The 25,257-nt window shown below is 41.5% G+C and overlaps 1 protein-coding gene across 3 annotated transcripts in view; it reads right to left on the bottom strand.

Annotated features, from left to right (window-relative positions):
• Nucleotides 1–20,894, bottom strand: part of BICD2 (BICD cargo adaptor 2) — a 99,067-nt gene extending 78,173 nt beyond the window's left edge. Inside the window, exon 1 of one of the 3 annotated variants that reach the window (XM_087923882.1) lies at nt 20,256–20,894. In XM_087923882.1, coding sequence (XP_087780008.1) covers nt 20,256–20,495 — 240 coding nt within the window. In that variant the 5' untranslated portion in view covers nt 20,496–20,894. The remainder of the gene's footprint in view (nt 1–20,255) is intronic. The other 2 variants (XM_026723951.2, XM_026723958.2) reach the window with 2 other exon arrangements.
• Nucleotides 20,895–25,257: the final 4,363 nt, after the last annotated feature.

Below are 25,257 nucleotides of genomic sequence, written 5' to 3'. Positions count from 1 at the left end.
TTAGTGATTCCCACTCCACCCGTCCTGGTCTTCTTTTTCTTCATTATACTACTGACACAGTGAGGAAAAAAAAGCCCTTTTGGTTATTTTTAGATTACTTTGCAAGTCAAAGTTCCTTTAGTGTCTTAATCTAACTCAAACCCTTTCAAACTTTCTTTCAGCTAATATCAACTAATACTGACCCTTCCACTTCCTAGACATGACCTTTTCTACATTGTCCAATTTCTCTAACATTCAATAATGGCTCCCTATTTTTCTCTTTGTTTAAGGGGTCCATAACTATATTTCTTAGTTGTCAACTCTTCTTTGCTCTCTTTAATCTGAAAATATCTGCTTGCTATCTCTTGCTTAATATTTCTCTTAGTTTATTGAAACTGGTTCTCCTGAAACCCATTCTGCATGTAATATTGTGCTCTTATTTATCTTTCTGAAGTATCTTGATCCCTGAAATGGACCCTTCTTCTCATGGTTCCCAGTGCTTCCTTTTCTTCAGCCAACATTTCCCTTTTGGTGCTTGATCTCCTTGACTCTTCTTCAAACTTCTAGAAAATGATTAACAGGACCACTGAGGAATTCTGGGCACCCTGGAGTTTAGTTGATTTAATTTTCCAACAGATGCCCAAGCATTTAAGAGTCTTGCACTGTTACTACATCTCACTCCCTTTAGTAAGCCTCTTACTATTCTACATCCCAAGTCTATAATCTTATTTACACATCATGCCATGCTATGGTTTACTGAATAAATTACAGCTGGGTAGGTTTACACTGAGCCAAACCAAACTAATTTATTTTAGTTTAATGAAAAGTATGATTTCAGCTAGTGTCTAATACTGGAATCAATAATACTAATAACATTCTGTAGATGGGCAGGCAGGCAGACAGATAATATACAGTAATTCTAAAAAATGATTCATTTATTATTTGTCAAGAGCCATTTGTTGCTTTGCCTATGTACAAGGCTTTTGACCTAGTCCAAACCCAAAGGACTCCAGGCAGCACATAAGAACAACAAAAAGAAAGCAAAACCCATAATAATAAGTAAATCAGAACCATGTCATAAACAAAAAGTAAGAAATATGAAGTTGTATCTCACAAGATCAATTTTATTACAGCCGCTTGCTAGCAAATAAAAAACCATTTGCTGTGGTTCATTTGAAACCCAATTATGGAGCCCCTGACAGAGCCTTGGTGCTGGATAACAAAGTTTGCAATACCTTAGGTCAGAGGTGTCAAACCCAAGGCCTGGGAGCTGAAGCCGACCCGTGGGGTGCTTAGATCTGGCCCATGAGCCCGCCCTGAAAACAGTAAAGGACCAGCCCACAGTGTCTCTGCCAGCAAAAACAGAGCCCTCACGAGCTCCGTTTTCACTGACAGAGGGTTACAGGAAGCAGTCACAGCCAAAAACGGAGCTCGGGAGCCTGTTTTCGCTGGCAGAGTATTCAGGCCACCATAAGCACCCCCAACACAAGTGATGTCATACTGGCCACACCCACTCCAACTACGCCCAACCTGTCCTCTCAAGGTAAACATAACCCTGATGCAGCCCTCAATGAAATCGAGTTTGATACTCCTGCTATAGATTGTACTAAAACAGAAAAAAAATAAAAAGTGGTGGTGGTGGGAAATCCACAAATACAGAAATGTCACGAAGTGTTTGAAAAATCTGTTTACATACTAAATGTTAAGAATTATATGTATCACTACTTTGTGTCAAGGTTTCCATGAATTATATTTCAGAACCAATTATATTTGTCTATACTTCAGTTGCCAACACTGAAGAAAAGCATCTCTAGATTCCACCAAAAGTAGAGAGAGAAAGCAGAAATGAATACTTGGAGAATGACTCATTCCTTGGAAGTAACTTCTTCCCCCTCAATGTCACTGATTAGTCATTGCTTCTCATATGGTAGAATGGAAAAGAAGAAGAATGAAGCTACTCACTTGAGGCCACCCACTTTATTTTTCCACCCCAATTGTTAGAAGACCATTTTCAAATAATTTAAGCTTTACTAAGTAAATGTGATTCTTTAAAGACAATGTATCAGAATATAATGTGGCAAAATTACATTATCATGATTCAAAAGCCCATCTTAAAGCCTTAGGTATATTGTATTTTTTCGGCTTTCCATCTTTAGCTATCCATGGGCCATTTAAAAATAACAGTGATGAGGACAAGTTATATAAATATCACTGGGAAGATATAAATACAGATAGTCCTTGATTTACCACAGTTTAGTAACCAATACAATGGCACTGAAAAAATGACTTATGACCATTTTTCACACAGCTGCTGCAGCATCCCCACAGTCAGGTGATCAAAATTCAGATGATTGACAGCTGACTTATATTTATGATAGTTGCAGTGTCCTGGGATCATGTGATCACTTTTTGTCACTTTCTGACAAGCCAAGTCAATAGGGAGGCCAGATTCACTTAACAACCATTAACAAATACTAAATAAATACTAAATCAATCAATAAATCCTAAATCAATTAATGTTAATTTAATGTTAATTTAACATCTGCAGTGATTCACTCAACAACTGTGGCAAGCAAGGTTGCAAAACCCACTTAAACAATTGTCTCTTTTAGCAACAGAAATTTTGGACTCAATTGTGGTTGTAATACAGGGGTGGCTAAGGTGTTTTAAAATAAAAGAAGCTTCAGTCTTAAGCCTCAGTTTCACTGAAATGGGTGCATTCTAAGATACAGATATCCATGCATAAACAAAACAATAATTTTATAACGTAGCAAAAACTATTTAAATTTTCATTCACCAATAATGAGGACACTGTGGTTTCATATTAATTATTGATTTGTTTGATAAAGTGCATTGTATTTCAAGTACTTTCAATGTGGCTTACAATTAACATTAGACAGCAATCAACAGAGTTAAAATACACAATTTAAACTAAAATCCCAGGAAATAAAATCCTTTTTTAAAAAAAAGCTCAATCAGTAGCTGCATCATATAAGATCAAAGTTCACAGCATCAATGTAACTGCCTATTGCATTGGATCACATCTTTTTCCCCCCAGCCCTAACACTCCAAGAGCAGAATGCTTCCACGGCTGGCCTTGGAAAAGGTTTGCCCAATGCTTCCACCAGCTGATCCAAAATGTTCTGTGGGGAACAAAGTTCTCTATCCAAGTGATCAAAATGGGCGTTGGTACTTACCTGACACGGCATTTCTGGTCGAGCTGCGTAGAGCATCCAGAGAGTGGGAGGTGCTCTAGTCTTCACCAATTGCAGGCTGAGCTATAATTTGAGGAACGCTCCTCCCACAACGTGGCTTCTCCATGCGTTCCCCAGTTTTTACGAAGACGAGAAGACAAACAAGTATCCCCTCATCTTAACTATAAACAACACTTAACCACAAAAAAACAATATGAATCGTTGGCCGAAACAGGATTCCCCACCAGACGGACCAAATAGGGTGGGGCTGGATGCTCTACGCAGCTCGACCAGAAATGGCGTGTCAGGTAAGTACCAACGTCCATTCTCAATTGAGCTGCTCCGAGCATCCAGAGAGTAGGACATACCAAAGCATGGCCTGTCCTACGGGGGGGGACTCCGTCTGGCTCGGAGCATGTTCTGGATCTCTCACCACTTGCTGAAGGACTCGTCTGCCAAAGGAGGCTTCTGCCAAGGCAAAAACATCAATTTTATAATGGCGAATAAATGGAGATGGAGACAACCAGGTAGCCGCTCTGCAAATATTATGAATAGGAGCCTGAGTAGCCCAGGCTGCAGAAGTAGCAGCACTCCTTGTAGATTTAGCAGTTACTCCACTGGGAACAGGAAGCGCCTGTGACAAATAGGCCTTGGATATTGTAGCTCTAATCCAACGGCCAACAGTAGACGGGGAAACTTTGCAGCCCAGCGTCTTTGGTTGAAAAGATAAAAACAAAGCCTCCGACCTCCTGATAGGCTGAGTGCAACTGATATAGATACGGAGCGCCCATCTAACATCGAGAGTATGCCACTGCCTTTCTCTCTCTTGAGAAGGACTTGGACAAAAGTTAGGAAGGACAAGCTCCTGTGATCTGTGAAAGGCTGAGTTTATCTTGGGCATGAAGGAGGGATCTGGTCGCAGGACCACCCGATCAGCGTGGAAAACGCATAACTCCTTTCTAATGGATAGGGCTGTTATTTCAGATATCCGACGAGCCAATGTAATTGCCACAAGAAAAACCACCTTGAGTGTGAGGAGTTTGAGTGACGTCTCTCTTAGAGGCTCAAAGGAGGGCTTAGTTAGCGCCGAGAGAACTTTGTTGAGGTCCCAGGTCGGGTATCTGTGAACTACTGGAGGGTGCAAATTAGTGGCACCTCTAAGAAAAGCTCTAATGCGAGGATGGTGGGAAAGCGGGCCAGACAGGTTGCCAGAGATAACCGTAGATAGGGCCGCCACCTGCCTTCTTAAAGTGTTGGGGGAAAGACCTTTGCCCAATCCTTCTTGTAAAAAGGCCAGAATTTGTGCAATTGATGGAGAGATCGGATTAATGTGTAACTTGTGGCACCACTTACAAAATATGTTCCAGGTGGCATTGTATATGCGAATGGTTGAAGGCCGCCTGGCTGCTAGAATAGTGTTGATGACCAGATCGGACATGTCCTCCTTCCTTAAACGGTCCCGCTCAACCTCCAAACAGTCAGCTGAAGCCATTGTGGATTCGGATGCTGAAGAGGTCCCTGGGACAGCGAAATCTTGTCCGGTGGAATCCTCCAAGGAGGAGCCACTGACAGGTTGCGAAGGTCCGCAAACCAGGGCCTCCTGGGGCAATATGGGGCCACCAGAAGAAGTTCCGCTTTCTCAAGGATTACCTTTTGGATCACCTTGGGCAGCAGCGGTAGGGGGGGGAAACGTATAGGAGCCCCGGGCCAAGGGCAATGCAGGGCATCGTGGTTCTCGGCCCCTGGGTGGGGTACCGGGAGAAAAACCTCGGTGTCTGGGCATTGGATGGGGACGCAAACAGGTCCACTAGCGGAAACCCGAACCTCCCTGAGGCCTCCCGGACTGGTCATTCGGACTGGTCGGCGACGGTTCTGCTCAACCAGTCTGCCTGAACATTGGAGACCCCCGAGATGTGCTCTGCCTTTATGGATAGCAGATTGGCCTCTACCCATCGACAGATCCGTTCGGCCTCTTTCATGAGTCTGATGAAGTGAGTGCCCCCCTGCCAGTTGATGTGGGCCTTGGTCGTAGTGTTGTCCGTCAAGACCAAGGCGTGACGCCCTCGAACTTGAGGAAGAAAGGTGCGTAATGCCAGATATACTGCGTGGAGCTCTAACCAATTTATGCTGCAAGAGCGCTCGTTTACTGACCAGGTTCCTTGAGCTGACAGCGAATGAAGGTGGGTCCCCCAACCTGTTAGGCTGGTGTCTGTTGTGAGGGTGACTCTCTGGGGTTCTTTGAACGGATGCCCTTTGTTGGTAGTGGGTCTGGTCCACCAGAGTAGCGAGGTGAGAACCTTTGGAGGGATCCTTACTACGAATCTTGAATTGCTCCTTCTTGAGCGTTGATAAGGTAGCAGGAACCATTGAAGGGACCTGGAATGAAATCAGGCCCAGGGAACAATGGATATACATGAGATCATTTCCCCAAGCAATTTAGATAGGTCCAGCAATGAAGCTTTCTTTGCCTGCCTGATGGCCTTAATCGAATTTTGAATGCTAGCAAACCTTTCCGGGGAGAGGAAAACCTTTCTCTCAACTGAATCGATCACCGCCCCTAAATGAACCATTCGAGTGAAGGGGTAAGCTGGCTCTTTTCCCAATTTACAAGGAAACCATGATCCTGAAGTACTGAAAGAGTGGTTCTGGTGTCCCTCTCAGCTTGGCTTTGGGTTGGAGAAAGAATGAGAATGTCGTCAAGATAGCAGTAAATACGGACAGGGAGTTGTCTGAGGTGAGCTGCTAAGGCTGCCAAAACCTTGGTGAAGGTCCTGGGAGCTGAGGCTAACCCAAAGGGAAGGGCTACATATTGATAATGACAGCCATTGTAATAAAATCTCAGATATCTAGAAAAGGAAGGGCGAATGGGTATATGAAGATATGCCTCAGAGAGGTCAATGGAAGTGAGCCAGTCTCCTTCCCTGGTGCCCTGTAGGATGGACTGAAGGGTATGCATTTTGAATTTATGATGAACAATATAACGATTGAGCCTTTTTAAATCCAAAATGGGCCTCCAACCCCCAGAGTGCTTAGGGACTAGAAAGAGGAGGGAATAGAATCCCTCTCCTCATTGAGAAGGTAGCACGGGCTGTATGGCCTTAATATCCAACAGATGTTTAATAGCGGTCTCTAGGAGAGCGCGCTTGGTATGATCCCTGGAAATGGGAGAAACCATGAAGTGTTCGGGTGGAGGCACTTGGAACTGAAGGGAAAAACCAAATTGGACCGTGTCTTTAACCCAAGCATCAGACGTAGATGCCTCCCACCGGCTTGCAAAGAATTTAAGGCGACCACCAATGGGTAAGGGGACTGAAAACCTATCTTGGACGGCGGGGAGTCTTACCTGCCGAACCCCGGAAGGGTCTTCTGTAACTACCCCCCCCCTGGATCTGTCTCCCGAATCGCCCCGGTCTCGATAGGCCGGGCGAAAGGTTGGAGATCTCTGATAACGGGGGGAGAAGGGAGTTTGAAAGGGGTTACGGAAGGAGCCCCTTCGAAAGGGCTGAAAGGATCTGGACTCTTGCCTACGAAAAAGAGCCGGAAGAAATTTCTTTTTGTTCCGGCTCTCCATCAACAATGGTTCCAGGGCTGGACCAAATAATTTATTTCCGGAGATGGGAGCTGAGGCCAGTTTTGACTTGTTTTTAATGTCGGCCTGCCAATGCCTAAGCCAAAGCAGCCGTCGGGCCGTAACATGAGAGGATATGGCCCGAGAGGAGAACTTCACCGAGTGAAAATTTGCATCGGCCGCAAACTCAGCTGCTGCTGTTAGTTTTGCAATATCTTGATGGGCCCTAGTATTAGATGGAGGAACATGCTGCTTCAGCTGTCGAAGCCACCTAATAGACGACCTAGTAAAAAAGGATGAGGTGGTGGCAGACCGAATGGCCCAAGCATCAAACCGGTGCGCCCGTCGCAGCGCCATCTCCGCTTTCTTGTCCTCCGGCCTTAAGGCTTCCAGAGCGTCTGTGGGGTTAGACGAGGATGCCAGTCTGATAATAGGGTCATCCACCTCGGGGGTGTCTAGCATAGTGGAGAAGTCTGCGTCGAGATTAAAAAATCTCTTGTCCTGCCCTGAGGGGGCGGAAGAGAGACCGGAAGAGGCTAACTGTTTCGCCACTAGATCGGAGAAGATTGGAGGGACTGGCACAACTTCGGCCTCCACTGCTGGATGCCTGAAAATGGCATCCTCTGGAGCCCCAGAGGCTGCTGGCGAGGAATCAGAAGATGGCTGGGGAGTTAGGCCTGAGATATTCTTTGCTTTGAACAGCAAGGACTTAAATAAATGAGGCTTGAACAGGCCTACAAGGGAGGGCTGGTCGGGGGAGATGCCCTCATCCTCCAACATGTCCCCTTCCAGCTGTTCCACTTCGGAAAAGGGCTCAGAATAATGGAGGGACCCCCTCTCTGACCCTTCCTCTGCCCCGTAGGGTGCAAAGGCCATTTCCTCTTCCTCGTCCTCCTCTTCCTCCCCTTCTGTGAAAGGAGGGTCCCCTTGGGAAGGTACCTGTCTGTGGAGAGTCACCAGTCTGGGTAGAGGTTCTCCGGAGGCAGAATCAATCTCGGGTGCCATTGCTTGAGAGGCTGTCTTGGACAACTGTTGCATACCTTCTGCAATCCCCTGGCGGATGGCAAGCTGCATCCATTCCTTAACGCTATCAGGGATGATGCTAGTTGAAGGGTCTTCTGAGCGTAGGCCAGCAGTGGTTGGGGTGAAGGTCGCCTGTGGAGTTCGAGTGGCCCAGGGGCTCTGGACAGGTGTGTTGTGCCTGGAGAGAGAAGGTTGTTCTGGCAAAGGGGGAGGTTGGTTAGAGATAGAGGGAATAGAAGCTGGAATTACAGAATGAGAGTCCCTGGAGCGCCTATCAAACTCCTTTTCCAGAGCTCTGTGGCGCCTCAGGGCGTCCCTTTCAGAGGCTGTGGTAGGTTCCTTGGCCCTTTTGCGCAGATGGTGAGTTTTAGACTTAGCCTTTAGGGAAGGCCCTCTGGGATTTTCCTCTGCCATTATAACCAAAAGGTAGAAACAAGGTATATTGAATATGAAGGCGATTGGCACGCCTAGGAATGTAGTCCACAATGGGAGCCGGGTATCCTACAGTTGAGCCACGTCCCCCTTTTGGAAAATTTTTTAGATTTTTAGATATTTATGATTTTTTATTTTTTATTTATTTATTTATTTATTTTGGAAAAAGGAAAAAAACACCTCTAAGGGTATACAATAAAAAACTGCACCAAATGACCAAAAAAAGGAACTAAATTATTAATAAAATATAAATGGTTTGGTTTTGGGTTTTTTTGTTTTTTTAAATAGGGAAAAATTAAGATGAGAAAACTATCTCTAAACAACCAAATTTAACCAAATGAACACTGAGGCCAAACTTAAAACACGAAAAAATATACCAGGAAAGAAATTGTAAAGGCCTCTGAGGCTGCCTCCCAACAACCTGGAAAGTAGGTGCCTGTCTTCGCCTCTGAGCAGGCTGCGGAATGCCAACAATTAAAATGGGGCAACAGGGCACAAAGCCACAACACCCCTTCTGAAATAAAAGCTCCCACAGGCCTGTAAGGCCTGTTATGGGGCTCTATCAACTTCGCAGCAATTTGAGCCTGGGCAAAATGGCGCCCGCCACGAGGCACACCTAAACATGGCTACCGGGCTGGAAGCAGGGCTCAGAGACGGAATAGCCCTAAGAAAAAGGCAGTCAGCTAAAAAGATTGAGCTGGACAAATGAGGGCTAGGAAAAGGCATTTGTGGGGGGAAGACACAACGCGCACTAGGAGAGCACGATAGCAAGCCTCTGCTTAAAAGCAGGAATGGCTTGAAAAGACAGGAAAGAGGGAAGGGGGGGGAGCAAAGACTCTAAAACCCCTCTATTTCCCCCCTGAGGGGCGAAACTTCGCTCCTTTACACACAACTAAAACTCAAAAGCGCAGGGATCAAGGAAAGAAGCCAAAAACGAAACGATCAAACCTGAAAGTGAAACAGAAATCCTGAAACGACCAAGGAGAATGATCTATAGCTGCCTGTCTCTTGTGAGATTGAGCTAAAAACTGGGGAATGCATGGAGAAGCCACGTGGTGGGAGGAGCGTTCCTCAAATTATAGCTCAGCCTGCAATTGGTGAAGACTAGAGCACCTCCCACTCTCTGGATGCTCGGAGCAGCTCGATTGAGAAGCACATAGAACAAAACATTGTCCTAACACCTAAACCGCAAAGATGATCTTTGGCAAATGAAGCTTTTGAACAGTAATCCAAGATTGGATATTACTATTTTCTCCAGATCCCTTCTTTCTCTTATCTAACACTGGAGATAACCCAAACTAGAATTTCTGTAAATGATTTCAATTGAAGTAGTTTCTTCATCTTTTTGGAACTCCAGTTCCCAGAGCTGCCATTTAGTCAGAGACTTGTGTCTTTATTATTTTTTAAAGCAGATTCAAATAAAGTCCAGTCCAAGAAAGATTCCTGCTATATGAACTGATAGTTTTGAATCAATTAAAGTTAATTTAAATAATTAATAGTAAGCAAGGAAATTTTTCCTAAAAGTTGATATAATTCATGTAGGTAGAAAAGATCAATTATAAATATGATTTAAACAAATAGAGTTTACAATACTTGAAACATTAAACATTAACACTTTCCGAATCTGGGGCCCAGTACTATAATTTATTTTGCACATTATTTAAAAAAAATCAATCCAGAGTATCACCAATTCAGTATGATCTAAACAATTTAATCATAAAAATTGCACCCATTTGCCTCTGAGCCAATCTAAAAGGAGTAGCACATAGTCTCATTTGAAGTTTGCGGAGAGCTGTTCTGACATCGCAATACACATCAAAGAACCATGCAAAACTGATAACCTCTTTTGAAGTAGAGATTTTAAGGCCCGATCCATCCCACCCGCTAATGCCAAAAAGTAATTAGCTTCTGCAAACCACCACTGTCTTCAAATTAAAGTTGACTTTGCAAAACCTCAACTATCCCTGGTTTATAATAGTACTGCTATCTTTAACAGCACTACGGACAGAAGATACGCATATCTTTCCAAAGACTACTTTCCTGAACACCCATATTTCCTCCCCAGATCAAAAATAAGAAGCGGGACAAAATTAAGAAAGGGAAAGATGAAATAAGAAAACAACGGCTATTGTCATTTAGATTGGTCTCAATTTCCTTTGCCACTGCTGACTACAATTCCCGCACACAGAAACATTCTCCTTTTCTTCTTGATATCTATACTTTCTTTGTCCAGACCAAGTAACAACACAAACATAAAGGATTATACTATATCATTATTCTTGCCAATGGTGAACTTGTGTAGCCAGTTTGCCTATTCTTGATAGCCCAAATTCTTCCGTTTAAAATGTTTCAAATATCTGGGAGACTTTTTTAGGTACTTGGATAGATTAAAAAGAAAAAAAAACCCAACTCTTGATAGCCATTCAAGGTCTTCTGTAAGTTCATTGGCTTTTAGGATGACAGAATGTTAAAGATGGGGGTTTGGAGGGGAGAAGAAGAGAAAGAGTACCAGATACAACACTCCAGAGCAGTGGTCCTCAACCTTTTGAGAGAGCTTTTTCTAGAGACTGGAGGGGACATGGTTTCGTGTGTTGCCTGCATCCTGTGGAAGGGGCTTCGCTTGTTTGCACAGCCCAGTTTCTGGCATGCTGGGATCCGTGCCTGTCCATGGACCAGGGGTTAGGGACCCCTGCTCTAGAGATAAGACGGCCACTACAATAATAATAAGAATGCTCCTTTCCCAATGATATTTCTACAACAGCCTTTCTGCTAATATCCTCCACATCTTCTGAGCTCAATTCTATCAACTGCATCAAAAGCAGAGTGAGGATTCAGGGGCAAAAGGAGATGCTGACCAACTATATTAAAGAACAGAATGTCATCCGAGTTGTAGAAAATGTGCTTCATAAAATTTCAGAAAGAAGATCCCAAACTCCAGTGCAGAGCAGAAAAATAAATGATACAAAAGAATTATTTTATCCTTTCAGGAAACACATCTCTCACTTCGGTATCAGAAAACGAGATTGCTGCTATTCTGTGACAGGCATGTTCTGAAAGGTTTTGTTACAGGTCTTCGGCGGACGTAACATTTCACAACCTATCCAAACCACAAGACATGGCACAGAAGTTGGTAATCAGCTTTTAAGTGATCACACTTTGTGTCCATAGACACAAACTTATCATTTCCAAGCCCATTCTAAAATACTTTCTATGTCATCCAAATGTTTCATTTTCACTAATGACTGATTAGGATAGGCAAAGAATTCCAGAAACTATGGAGGACAGCTTTGAAGCTATCTAAATCAGATAACACCTCAATTATTGAATCATGCTTCATGGCCCTTCCTAAAATGTGGAAGGACAGACATGGATAGATTAGAACACGCCCAAAGCAAAGCAATCAAGATAATAAAAGATCTAAAAGGAAGAATTCAGGACAAACACTGAAGATTCATGATGTGTTCAGCCTGGAGGGGGGAAAATACCACAGGGAAACTTTAGTTGTCTCCTTGTATCTTAAAGACTCTATAATTAAGAAGATGGGTTTAAATTGTTAGAGTTGTTTCAATCAGTTTAAATTACAAGGAAGTAGGTTTTGGTTAGACATCAAAATACACTTCTAAATAGTAAGAGCTATTCACAATAACATAGATTTTCTTGGGAGGATGGGAACTCTTATTTGCTAAAGGTGTCAGGCAGAAGGAACCAAAATGGCAGCCTAGAATGAACAGAGTTACTTCTTTATTGCTGCTAGTCTATTTACAAGAACCTCACCAGACTAACTCCATTCTCTTGGGAACAGCTAGATAAGGCCTTAAGGAGTTGAGGGGAGAGGTCAGGTCCTCTTTGCTTCCTGTCCCCACAAGGACAGCTTGCCTTAAAAGCTTGCCTGCGTCTTCATTCCTCCCCCACCTGTAGAGATTCCACAACCGGATGCTATCGCAGATTCCTACTTGGGCAAGTAATTGAACTAGATGATTTCCAAGGGAACAATGAACCCTTACAAGGAAGAAAAAAGCATACTGTACTACCTAAGAGGCAGGGAACTTTGCACACATGAGAGGGAAATTAATTTTTTTTTTTCAATGTAAAGATTAAAGCTTCCTGTAATTGCAGAGAAATATAGAATGCTAACAAACTCTCAGATACCTTCAGAAGAATTATCTTTAGAGTTTCTCTATAAAAATAATTATTTGAATACTCAGATTCATTGAGGAGGCACCAAATATGTTCTCACAAATCAGAGTCTGGAAAGAAAATTAGGCTGTCCAAAGGACAGAAAAGGAAATAGGCCACAAGGATATTAGGACACCATAACTGCAGTGATAGGAGATCTACACATGATTCTGAACACGAAGATGTTTATATTGGAATATTTTGGTTGTTGTATTGTGTTCTTGTTGCACATTCACCAAGATATATCAAATGCTCATTCCCTGCAAAGGAGACATTGGCAGATCTGGGTGTCATTCAGTTATCATTGTTTTAGTGGCTAACTGCTATACCAACATAATGGTAAAACAGACATGGAATATTTGTCTGTCTGCTTCAGCTAAGAACATTGACAAGAAACAATGTTAAAGAAGGCAAATCTGATAACCATGTAAGCTGCAGCTATGTTGTTATTAGAGAAAATAAATTACACATTTTCTCAGCGTTGCCTGATAAGCCTTTGAAAAGAATTTTGTTTCAGAGATTCAACTTCCACTACTAACTAAGCAAATAATCCCAAAATTAAAGTGAAGAGAAAGCAGAAGGAGAACCAAGAGAGAGCCATAGGTGTTGATGATTTCAAATACTAATAATGCAAATACTACAAATATATCAGTAGAAAAATTGATAAGAACTATTTTACTTTTAATCTGCTTGCCTAGACTAGAGCAATAGAACAAAGAACATGTTTATACAATCAATACATTGCTCTCCTTTGTCAATCCAGCCTCCCAACGCATCATGTCTCCAGTCAATCTGGACTTTAATTCCAACTCTCCCCAGCCATGGAAGCCTGCTCTAAACAGAACTACTGACATGTAGTAGCATATAATAGCTGGGTTCCTACAGTTCTTTCTAATTCATTCTGTTGGAAGCAATCTTTCACCAACTGAAACAAGGAAAAAGCTATTAAGAAAATAGCACAACACTTCAGTACATCAGACATTAAGTGAGCTGGAGCAGGAAGGTCAGTAACAAGTCACATTGCCGCTGTACTCCTGCACTGGAGTACCTTTGATTTAGGAACCTGGTGATCACTTATGGGAAGAGAGTAATCTCTTCAAATTGGGGAATGTTTCAAACATACACCTAACCAGGTAGTGCGGCCTTTTGACTATGCGAGTTGGGAACTATGAAATGTATGAATCTCTTTTTTAAATTATATGCACCCAATTTTTTGGTGACCATGTTGCAAGTCAAATTGCAATTCTGTGAGGCTGCTTGGAATATGGTTCTCAGTCCAACTTAATATCTACTGTCTATGTTAACAGCCACAGTTCCCCTTTTTATCCAATATTATCAGTTTCTTTTCTGCCTTTTACATTTATGGATTTACTTATGGAGATAATGTTGCACCTGCAGTTTTTCATTGAGGTGAAAGCTTAGATCCAAAAATGCTTTAGTTGGGCTAGGTGCTAATTTTGACCTTTCATGTTTTTCCATGCCCATTCCAATCACTGATTGTATTGGGTTTCAAATTTTAATTCTATTTGAATTTTATTAAATATGGCCATGAGGCTATCTTCTATACTTCAAAGGATGATCATATATAGTTTTCAATAGCACTTTTTATTTTTTGTTAATTAATTTTGCTAACTTCTAGAATTTACTTTATAATTTTTAAAATATTCTTGTGCACCTGGTTTTTTTTTCTTCCAGTAAAATCCATAATTACCCAATTGGGAAGCTTAAGCTTCTAGTAACCTCTTTGGTCCACAACTCTGGTTCATTTGAAACAAGAATCACTTTTTCTTGTGGATGTACAATGCTAAGCACACTTATTGTCACATCTAAAATGGATCATAGTCACTGCCATAGCAAGGTGTTGGATTAGGAGTGGAAACCCAGGAATGTGGAGTCTACCTTCACCATGGAAACTCACACTGGCCAGTCAGTCTCTCTCTTAGTCCAGGCTATCACACATTTTGGATAGGCTAATGTTCAGTCTCTGACAGAGTTCATTTCACCCAATTAAGGGACCCTGACTGGATGAGTCATGCCAATTTATGGTTATTTTTGTCTGTGACTATTTATAATAAGGGAACATAAATATAATCCTGTGGAGAGGATAAAACATTGACATAAGTTTTGCTATAGTTTTTAATCAGTATAGTATTAATAATGTGACATGTTCATTTGTGTTTATGTATATCTTGTTGGCTGCATTAATGTTCAACATTTATATGCAACATTAACATGTGATATTTCATTCCTAATCTAAAATTTCTGGCCAAAATCTTCTGATAAACAACTGGGAAAACCTACTTAGATTAGTTCATACAAAAGTCCATACATCCAAGGAACATCAAACTGGGGAAACCATGTTATAGAATAGGATATGGATAAAAGCAAATTGAAAATGTTGTTGTTGTCTGTTTTTCATTGTAATGTACTGAACAATCAAGAAAATGTTATCAGTTATGTCCAAGTTTGAAGAATTCGTTTTAATGCCCTCATTTCAACATTAAAGTAAGTTGAAAACTTCACTTCTTCAAGATTAGCTATATCTGCTGAAGATGCAAATTTGTTATTTACTGCCCTATTCCAATTTAAATTTCATTGTGGACAGACCCTACAAAAATATCTAATTCCATATATATCCATTTTGAATTCAATTCATTACTATATACAGAGCTCAACTCTTACCATATAACCTCATGAGACCTAGTGAATTATTATTTGTTCTTTGTATCATGTAACAGTATGTTATGAAGAATCTAAACACCAATTCCAAGACAACTCAAATAATAAAACTATAAATAAAACATTTTGCACCATGACCTAAATAACTCTAGTTGTAGAATATCAGCTTATAATGTTCACATTCTTCTAGTACAAACTGAAAATATAGCAAAAAGTTACAAGCCGCATCTCACATGGTTTCAAGATGTCTTTTACATTGCATATACTATATAAATAAAATCAGATGAACTACTCCTAACTAAACATGCACTGAGGACTGAAAATGTTCCAAGCAAGCTTACAAAAGTCTGTTTTTTTAAAAAGCTACCACATCATAAATCCATTTTTTTTTCTGCTGATTGCTCAGCATACATCTGTTAATGATTAGGCAAAGACTCCACAACTTCATAAAAGTCCCAAAACTATAATTTTCCATAGCCTAGCCTTAATCCACTCCTTTCAATGAATATCAACTTAAAATTCTACACAAACAGAATTCTGTTACTTATATAAACTAAGAAAAATATAGATTTCATTTAGGTTTTATCCCACCTAAAGAGATTTATAAGAGGACAACACAATAAAAGCTGTCTTAAATCATCTTACAATCAAAAAACAGCAAAATGTTTACATGTTACACAGAACATTTAAAATGTTTATTTAAAAAGGAATAGAAAAGCAAAATTACTGGAAATCTAAAATACAGGTTGACCCTATTATCATACAAATTGCTGGTGAACACTATACCCGTCACAATTCAGGCAAGGAGATCAGCCAAGCACACTTTAGAAGAAAATTTTGTAACTGGGAAGTTGCCATTAAGATGCTTTGCCTAGTCACACTATGCTTTGAATTTAATCTTCCCAGCTGATATTGAAGCAAAGGCTAGATCAAGGCTGTCAAGCTCGCGGCCCATGGGCCAGATGCGTCATGTGCTGGCCAAGCCGATGCCCAGCTTAGCAAAGGGGGGGGCAGTCCTGATATGTCATGTGACTCTGCCATGATGTGAGTTTCATACCCCTGGGCTAGATGGTATTGAGAGAAACACAATTTTAAGCAAAGAATGTATCCTACGCTGCTTAGGGCTCTATAAACAAAATACCTTAAACTGGTTCTGGCAGCTCAGAAGCAAACCTTGTTATATGGTTCTTTTTAGTTAATTTATTTTAAAAAAGCTGAGTATTATGCTACAATGGTTGCTGCTTCTGAAGTCTTCAAGGTGACTCCACATAAAGAATGCAACCAAGAGATTAGGAAGGGCATCCATTCAGCTGAAATCCTACTTGTCACACTTGCTAAAGTTTCTTGCTGCTGGAATAACCTATGTTTCTGGGAACTAATTAGAATTCCAAACTACTGTTCACAGCTGTTGTTTCAGAGGAAACGTTCCTTATCCAATATAAGTGAGTTTCCTAAATCCCAGCCTTGAGAAACATTCATCTGAATATTGCAGCAACTTTTATGGAGTTCACTTCAATTTCTTGGTCTTCAGTCTATCATTACTTTCCAGGAAGTGTTGGACAGTGTCAATATATTAATGATATCAGTCTTGCAGGTATGAATGAAACAATTTCATTGATCTTTCAATACTCAAATGAACAAGCTGTTCTAGCAACATGCTATGATCAGTAGTGTCAATGCTTGACAATAAATCTCAGAAAAACTAAAACACCTGAGATCTCAAACGGGCCAGCAAGGCTGATTCTATGCTACATTCAGACATGACATTACAGTGAAATGAAACTAGGTAACTAATTTATTCCAAATGTGCTTGCAATTAGATGGCTATCATCTTCTCCAGTACAGGTAGTCTTTGACTTACGACTACAATTGAACCCAATGTTGTTATGTTGTTAAATGAGACCTTTGTTAAGTGAGTTATGCCCCATTTTACCATTGGAAAGTAGTTGTCCAGAATCTCAGGCTCTAAGAAAGGATTGTTCAGAGTAGACCAAACTGTCACCTTCTTTAAGGCATCTAAATTTTTATTAACTATTGTCTAAATCCAACTAATAAGACCTTCCTTACTAAATTCAAGTTACAATGGACAAACATCTAGAAGTCCAGCTAGGTAGATCACTGAGAAAACCAGGCAGTGAAGATGCCCTCTTTCATTATCATATGCTCCTTTGTTACTCCCTTTATAGGAATTTATTCTTGAATGACCTTCCCCACCCTGAGGAAATTTCCAGGCAAAGAGCGCAACTTCTATTTGTTATTTGTCTTGTCGGATAAGAATCCAATTAATGCTCTCAGATTGTGCCTTGTTTGATGCCTCTATTTGATCTATTCACTTTACTCATAGCTAAACTATTATACACCTTATCTATTTACTTATACGTCATGTTATTATGACACTCTTTCTCTTGTATTATATTATTTTTGTTCTTTGCTATTTGTTTCACTTCTTGTGAAACATAGTTTACTTCTTGAGTACAGAATTTCATTTTGTGGGTGTTATCTCACTGTTCTCTGGTCTTCTCGCTGTGGTAAATGATTTGATCTGATGCTCCATTGATAATCTACAATACACCAGGCACAACTGGGCCTTTTGACCTATGCTCAGTCATAGGATTAATGAGATTTGCACTACTTGCACTTTAGCAGTTTACAGTTTGGCTTCCTTGCTTAGAGCAGCTCAGAAAACCAAGGGGATTTCTGGGCCCGTCCTAAACGGAGATGGGTCTCTGTAGCAATAACAGCGGCAATATTTATTAATTCCCTGGTCCATCATGATATTACAGCCTCAAAAAGAAATTACCAGCAATTATACCTTGAGGCCCTTCACCATGCACTTAAGAATCTATTAGAGTCTGTTCTCTGAGGAAGGACTCTCTGGTTTTCCACCTGGGCTCACTCATACCCAACTCAAATCCTATTGCATGTCTGCTTACACTGTTTCCCTCGACCCCTCATGACATATTTCAATTCTGATAGATGTTACAGGAAGGGGCTACGAGTTCTGGGAGGGAAATTAAATCCTCACCCTCTGGTAAGAGTCCTACCTACCTCCTTCTCAGAAAGGCCACACATTTGCACTTCTGCTGACAGTGTAGATGTTAAAACATGGCATAGACATGAGGGGGAGGAAGAGAAAGCCATTAGTGATACTGTACTGGTAACCATATGCCCTCCAGGAATTTTTCCCATTACTTCACAACAGTATTTCTGTTGGACATACCAATGCACACATATATTTAATAAGGACTGAAAAAAAAACCTACTTTGCTTTGGTTAATCGTGTCCTGCTTAAAAATTGTTTAAAAGTGAGTAATATTAAATAATTTATTCTAAAAAAAGAAGTCATTATTAAACTGTGCCAGTACAGAGATTTTTCTGCTATTTAATTACATTAACTTTTACTGTTCCCTTTTAATTTGGGCCTATGGTAATGCTCCTGTTGCTGGCAAATTATTAGTTGTTCTGCAACAATAGCGGTAAGATTGCTCTTCACCTCCCTCCAAATGTTCCCTCTAAGCATTTGTGATCATTACCATTTTTCAAGCCACAACAAAGCTCTCATTTCTAATCCATAATTCACTACAACTGATATATAAGGGAAGGAGCCAGCATTTATGAAACCTGCTACGTTACACACTCACTGCCTTCTGTTACAGCTCTTTTCCTTCTCCTACCTATCTGGGGGCTGGACTAGGCAGAACCACACAAAGACATTTTTATTCTTTCCCCTATATTGTCCCCAAAAGGTGTGTGGGGAAAACTACATGTTGGGCGCCCAAAGTCAAAACTGATGCTCTAGGATAGAAAATCCAGAAAACCAGAATTAAATCAAATATATAGAAAATTACCTAAACAAAGAATGACAAGTGTAAGTTTCTGTTTTATCACTTCTGTAGGGTTATGAAAATATAGAAGAATTCAGGAAAACTGAAAAAGGATTTTCACCATTGAACAAATAGTGAAACCAAAGGATATTTTGCACATGTGAATGCAAACCTTTAAGGTTTTAACAAAAATCAAATTCTTTGGGAATACCCTTGCACAATGCTGAATATTCCAACTGTATGTATTGAAATCAAGATATGAACCATCAAGACAGTACAATTTCTAAAAGGGGAATAATTTTCAGATCAATGAGTTTTTTCACTATCCAAACAAGTATCAATTCTGAACAGAGAACATTCCTCTAATGAACCCTTAAAAATGATCTGTTTCGAAATAGATAATTTCATGTGTGTGTGTGTGTGTGTGTGTGTGTGTGTGTGTGTGTGTGTGCACTTAAGAGGTGGGAAATGCAGGCCAGAAAATCTAGGTTCCCCATGTCAAACATCAACATGTCAAACATCAAAACAAACAGAAAAGCACATAAACCTCTGGCAATTCTAGAGAGCCAGGTTGAGAAAGAAATCCTGTGGGGGTTTGTGCTCCTTAAATAGCAACGGAAATGCCAACAGGCCTGAGCACTCTACAGCAGAGGGAAGAAAGAGAAGGCCCTTTGCTGGTGGGCAGATGATCACTAAAGCTCAGGATCCTTCAAGCAGCCCATTTCCCAGTTCTGCAAGTAGATTCTGCAGATGTCCAAGGGAAGGGGACATGAAGGGGAACGCTCAGCTGCCCCTTTAAGGGGACTACACAGCATGACGCCAGAGCAAAGGAGCTGGAGGAAGATCAAGAATCCAGCTCCTAGTGGCTCCTGTGACACTGCATGGAGGGATGGGGGAGGGGGATGTGTGGATATGCCTGGGGTCTGCCTGCCGGATATACCAAACGAAAACCAAGCCAGCAGCTGCTTTCCGGTGAGGGCTATCTAAGGGACATCCTAAGCAGGGGGGAGGATTTGCAAACCTCACTTATGAACCCACCCCGCTTTCCAGACACTCAAACTCATCTGTTCACAGCCCCCATTCCTCACGGCCTCCCCTGCAAAGGGTCAAACTCAAGAAATCCCTGCGCGAAGGCAAAAGTCTGGCCGCCCCCAACCAAGCGTGCGATCGGCCAAGCTCGGCTGGCGAAATCCTCCAAGCGCCCGGCTCAGGCTTCCTGCCTGTCCGTCCCGTCCTCCCACCCCACCGCACTCCCGCTCCCCAATCGGCCCTTCCTATGCCTGCCGTCCCTACTGCAGAAGGAGCCGCTCCTGCCGCCCCCGCGCTCCGCAGACGGGAGCCCAGCTGCTGGCGCAGTCCGTGCCCAAGGGGCGCCCTCACCTCCTTCAGCTGCTCCATCTCGGTGCGGATGGTTTCGTACTCCAGCTCCAGCTCCTCGTATTGCTGCTTGAGCTGCTGCTTCTCCTCCAAGACGACCAGCCCATACTCGGCAGCCTGGATCTTCTCCCGGGTGGTTTCGCCCAGCTCCTGGAAGAGCCGCTTGATCTCGGCGCGCAGGCACTCGGGCTCCGACTCCATCACCAGCTTGGCGTATTCTTCCTCTTCCATGGCGAGAGACATCTTTGCAGCAGGCGGAGGCGGCCGAGAGGGGGGTTTCCACAGACCGGCAAAAAAGGAAGGAAATGCGGCAGGGAAAGCAAGCAGAAGGATGGACGCCGCAGCACCCTCCGCCCCCTTCAGCACCTTCAGAACCCCGCCAGTCCCTCGGCCACCATGGTCCTCTCCTCTCCAGCGCCACTTGCCCGGCGTGCCATGAACCGGGAAGGCTCCTTTGGCTCTTCGATCGCCCGGCGCTTACACCATGATTCCTGCCCCCCAACCCCACCTCCCCGGTCTCTGACTGCGGCTGCGAAACTCCCTGGGAATGTAAACCGCAGTGAAATCATTCAAAAGGAACGGCCAACCGATTAACCCGCAGCATTACGGGACTTGTAGTCTTGGCTCCTTTGAGTCAAGCCCAGCCGGAGCCTCTGAAGACTACGATTCCCACAGTGCACCGGGAGGCAAGCACAGAGGGATTGGCAAAGCGCCGTCCTCTTTAAGGAATTTTTGTTTTGTACAGGAAGAATCAATCTGGCAGCCGGCGCTGTTGTTATCCTCAGTGCAAGTGCGGTTGTGTCAAAGCGCCGTCCGTTTGAATAGTGACCCCTAGAGGCCGTCCCTAGTATAATCCTCTGTAGAGACGTGGGGACGAGGAATCGCGTTTACTGCAGGATACCCATGAATTGTCCGTTCTTGAACCTTTAGATGACATTTAAGCTAAAATTCTGCAGATGCTAAAAAAGCGGCACGTTTGCTTTTAGAGGCTGGCGATATGGCGGAGGAGGGAGGGAGGGGAACTCTAAAAATCAATGAAATCTTAATTTATATCTAATTGGAAAGAAGTTGTTAGTAGAACCTTTAAACATTTAGACATTAAACATAAAGCATTTAAACATTCAGATGTAACAGCAATAGCACTTAGACTTATATACAGTTTATAGTGCTTCACACACCCCTCTAAGCAGTTTACAGAGTCAGCATATTGCATTATTGCTCCCAACAATTTGGATCCTCATTTACGCAACATGCTTGCAGCACTGAGCTCTCCACTATGAAGTAAAGCACCAGCTAGGGTGATTGCAGCTGCCAATCCCAAAATGCTTCTGAACCAATGGCTTTGCTTAACCAAATCATTATTTACTGAATCCAATCACATGACATGATCATAAAGTAATCACACTGGCTAAGTATGAACAAGCCGTATCAGCCATATGTTAGCCAGGCTGAAACAAACATTTGATGGTTTGTTGATGGTGCAGCCCTTGTGAAAAATCAACATCTGGCATTCTTAAATTAAAAAAATGAAATGATCAATCCATCAGAATAGAGCTGGAAGGGACCTTGGAGGTCTTCTAGTCCACCCCCCTGCTCAAGCAGGAGACCCTACAAGTGACTGTCCAGTTGCTTCTTAAAAACTTCCAGTGATGAAGCACCCACAACTTCTGAAGGCAAGCTGTTCCACCGGTTACATCAAATTATGCCTGGCGTGGAAAAAATTAAGTTTTGTCTTATTTGAAAACAGTAAAATCCAGAGACACTCAATGAAAGTAAATAGTGGGAGATGTCAAGACAAATAAAAGGAATGTCTTCTTCATCTAGTACAGGGGTGTCAAACTCACGGCCCGCGGGCCAGATGAGTCACATACTGACCCCGCCCCTGCCCGGTTTAGCGAAGGGGGGGCAAAGTCCCCATAAGTCTCGAGATGACGCCATGACAACAGGAGGTTGACACTCCTGACCTAGTACAAAGTTCAGCAAAGAGTTTGCTTCATCAGATGTTAATAAATATGGCAATTTTAAAGGAATATAACTACTTTGCCAAAGATTACACTATAAATTTGACCTGTTGATTGCTTAAAATAGGGTATCGACTCCATTTCCTCTGGGGGGAAAAAGGCTGAGCATAATATTGCTTTGATGTCCTACTTGCAGACTTCCCAGGAAAGTTTCCTCAGAGGTATTCTTAGGAGGGCAGTGACTTGAATATTTCCTTATATACATTTCCTGGTGGAATATTTGGGAAAATCTCATTGGTAGGAAATCCCACTTAGGGTTAGGCTTAGGTCTCCATGAATTCATGGAGCAAAATGGATTCATAGCTCAGAGGAATGTTTAGGAGGGAGATGACTTTTCAAGACTGCCTTATATCTATTTCCCGTTAAAATAACTGGGAAAGTCCCATTGGGTGAAAAACCGGGTTAGGGCTAGGTCTCCATGAATTCAGGGAGCAAAATGGACATTGCCAAGTGATTCATAGGGCATTGGTATGTGTAGGAGGAGGATGACCTTTCGAGCCTGCTTAACTATGTTCCTGATAAAATACATAGACAAATTCTATTGGAGGGAAAATCTACTTATGGATAGGATTGGGTCTCCATGTATTCAGAGAACAAAATGGCTATCACCATCAAATTCATAGCCAATCGGTATGTTTACTAGGGCTCTGATGGTTCAGGACTGTCTTAGCTACCTTTCCTGGTAAAATACATGGACAATCTCATTGTGAGGAAATCCACTTAGGGTTAGTGTTAGATCTTCATTAATTCAGTGAGTAAAATGGACATTAATAATGGATTCATAGGACATTGGTATTTTCAGCAGGGTGCTAACTTTTTGATCCTGCCTTTATTTTCCTTTCCTTGTTAAATACATGGGAAAATCCAATTTGGGGTCAAATCTACTGAAGCTTTAGGCTTAGGCCTTGAATTCTGAGAGCAAAATGGATATTGTCATGAAGAGGCAGAATGTGGACCTGGAATCAGCCTTTTTATCTGATTCAGCATAATCCCTTTTTTATACTCAGATGTGGTAGGACCTGAAAAGATGGAGCTCTACTAAATCAAAACAAGCACACCTGAAGATTACATTAGATGACATTTGTTGTGCCCTGCCCCTGCCCAAGGCCTTTGGAAAACACTTTAATCTTCTTCCTTTCAATCATTTTGATCAAAACTGATCTAAATATTTAAAACATCCCTTTTAATAATGTGGTCTGCAAGTTGTAGCTTCAGAGCCAGCAGCTGTTCTGGCTTACTGGATTTTCTTAGCCTATGATGAGATTTATCATGTGAATGTATAACACTCTTATTTTTTATTTGTTCTTAAACTCGCCTGAAACCAAAATATTAAGAAGTTTGATTTAATTCCACCCCATGTATTTAATTAACATTGTTTTCTGATCTTTTCTGAGCGTACCTGTGGAGTTTGTTCACATGTCCTTTAACATCTTAACAGATATTTAGTTAATTTCTCACTTACGCATGTCAGGCCCACCTGCCTGGATTTAATTCAAGATCTGAGGAGGTTCCAATATCTTACATAAAATTTATGAGACCTCCATTCATGGGAATTGAAAATAAGTAGGTTGAAGGTAAACCTTGAAGGGAAAAGTTGAGAGTCCAACAAAAGCCATTCAGAAAACTCCTAAGGTAAATTTCAGCAGCTGCTTTTGCATCCAGATTTCAACTATTTCTTTTTTTGATTACATATTTGTTTTATCAACAAAAATGAAATACAAAGCAGAAAAAAAAAATCCATACATCCAAAAAAGAAAAAAATGACCTAGGTATCAAATAAATTTAACTTTAAACATATGGAATCCACCCAGGTGGGATGTTGGGTGGAAAACAGATTAAATTCTCCTCTTCTTTATGTAACAGATCTACAAATAATTGTAAACTTTCCCATCTCTATTTAACAAAAATACTATATTAAACAAATATTTGTCTATATTATGATGGGTCAATTAGATTATTAGATAAAAATCCCTTCACCTGGAATATTTGTTTATTTAATTCAACCATTTCTGCCTTTTATAAGAGTCCAGAAATATATCAGCAAGCAGAGGTTTTCCATTTTAACCAAAAGGCTGCATTTGCAAGTTAGCATCTTGTTTTCAATATCCTAAGCTTGAATTCATGTGGTACTGAATCCCCAAAGTGTGACCGGAAAATTCAGGAAATTCTAGCGTTCAAGGGCAAGCGTATTGTACAAACGGTGCTTCTTCATGAGGCTATTCTTTGAAGAAAAAATCATCTGAATTGGGCAGGGACTGGAAAAGATTGTCTTGCCAACAACACGTTCCTTTTGTTATAATCTGTTTAGTCAACAGTCTGCACCAGTCTTGGTTAAGTCCTACCATTTTCTTGCAACATCTTTAGAAATGGCTTGCTAGTATCTTCTTCCTCAGTGAAGGGATTTCTTAGTATATTTTGTCACTTTTAAATATATGATTGATTACTGAGTCTTGCCCAGCATTTTACAGGAATGTGGCTTCCAGTTATAGGCTGATCTTTGTTGGTCCAGCATTACTTGTATGCAGAATGTAGACAAGATAACTTCAGATTTCATTGTTCTAGTTTAAATTCCATTTTTTTGGTCAGGACCTAAAATAACATAACTTTTTGTGTTTTCTGCACTCCTTGTGTGATGGAAGGAGATGGCAGAGTTGCTACTTTAACTCCAGCAGCAAAGTTCTTTTGTTCTACTGAAAGCAACCTATCGGTATAAAAGCTTTACCCAGATATTTTGGGGGATGATTGTTCCAGAACAACAGCAATTGCTCCAGAACTTTTTAAAATATGAACATTGTTTTAATGTTAGTTATTTTATTGTCTTTTAGCACTGGCTTGTTGATGGTTTTCATTGTACTGTACACTGGCACCCATTAAGGGAAAAAGCATTAAATTGTTGTGATCAGTGCTATTCTTACAGGCCTCCTTTGCAATCATGTTTGCCAAGTAGAAGCAATATCAGGCATTTGGCAGAGGGGGGTATACTG

Source organism: Pseudonaja textilis, chromosome 2 (genome assembly GCF_049901715.1).
Source record: "Pseudonaja textilis isolate UNSWEBS1 chromosome 2, rPseTex1.2, whole genome shotgun sequence".
Classification (NCBI taxonomy): domain Eukaryota; kingdom Metazoa; phylum Chordata; class Lepidosauria; order Squamata; family Elapidae; genus Pseudonaja; species Pseudonaja textilis.
Note: the sequence above shows the minus strand (reverse complement) of the source record. Positions and strands in the feature narration are given on the sequence as shown.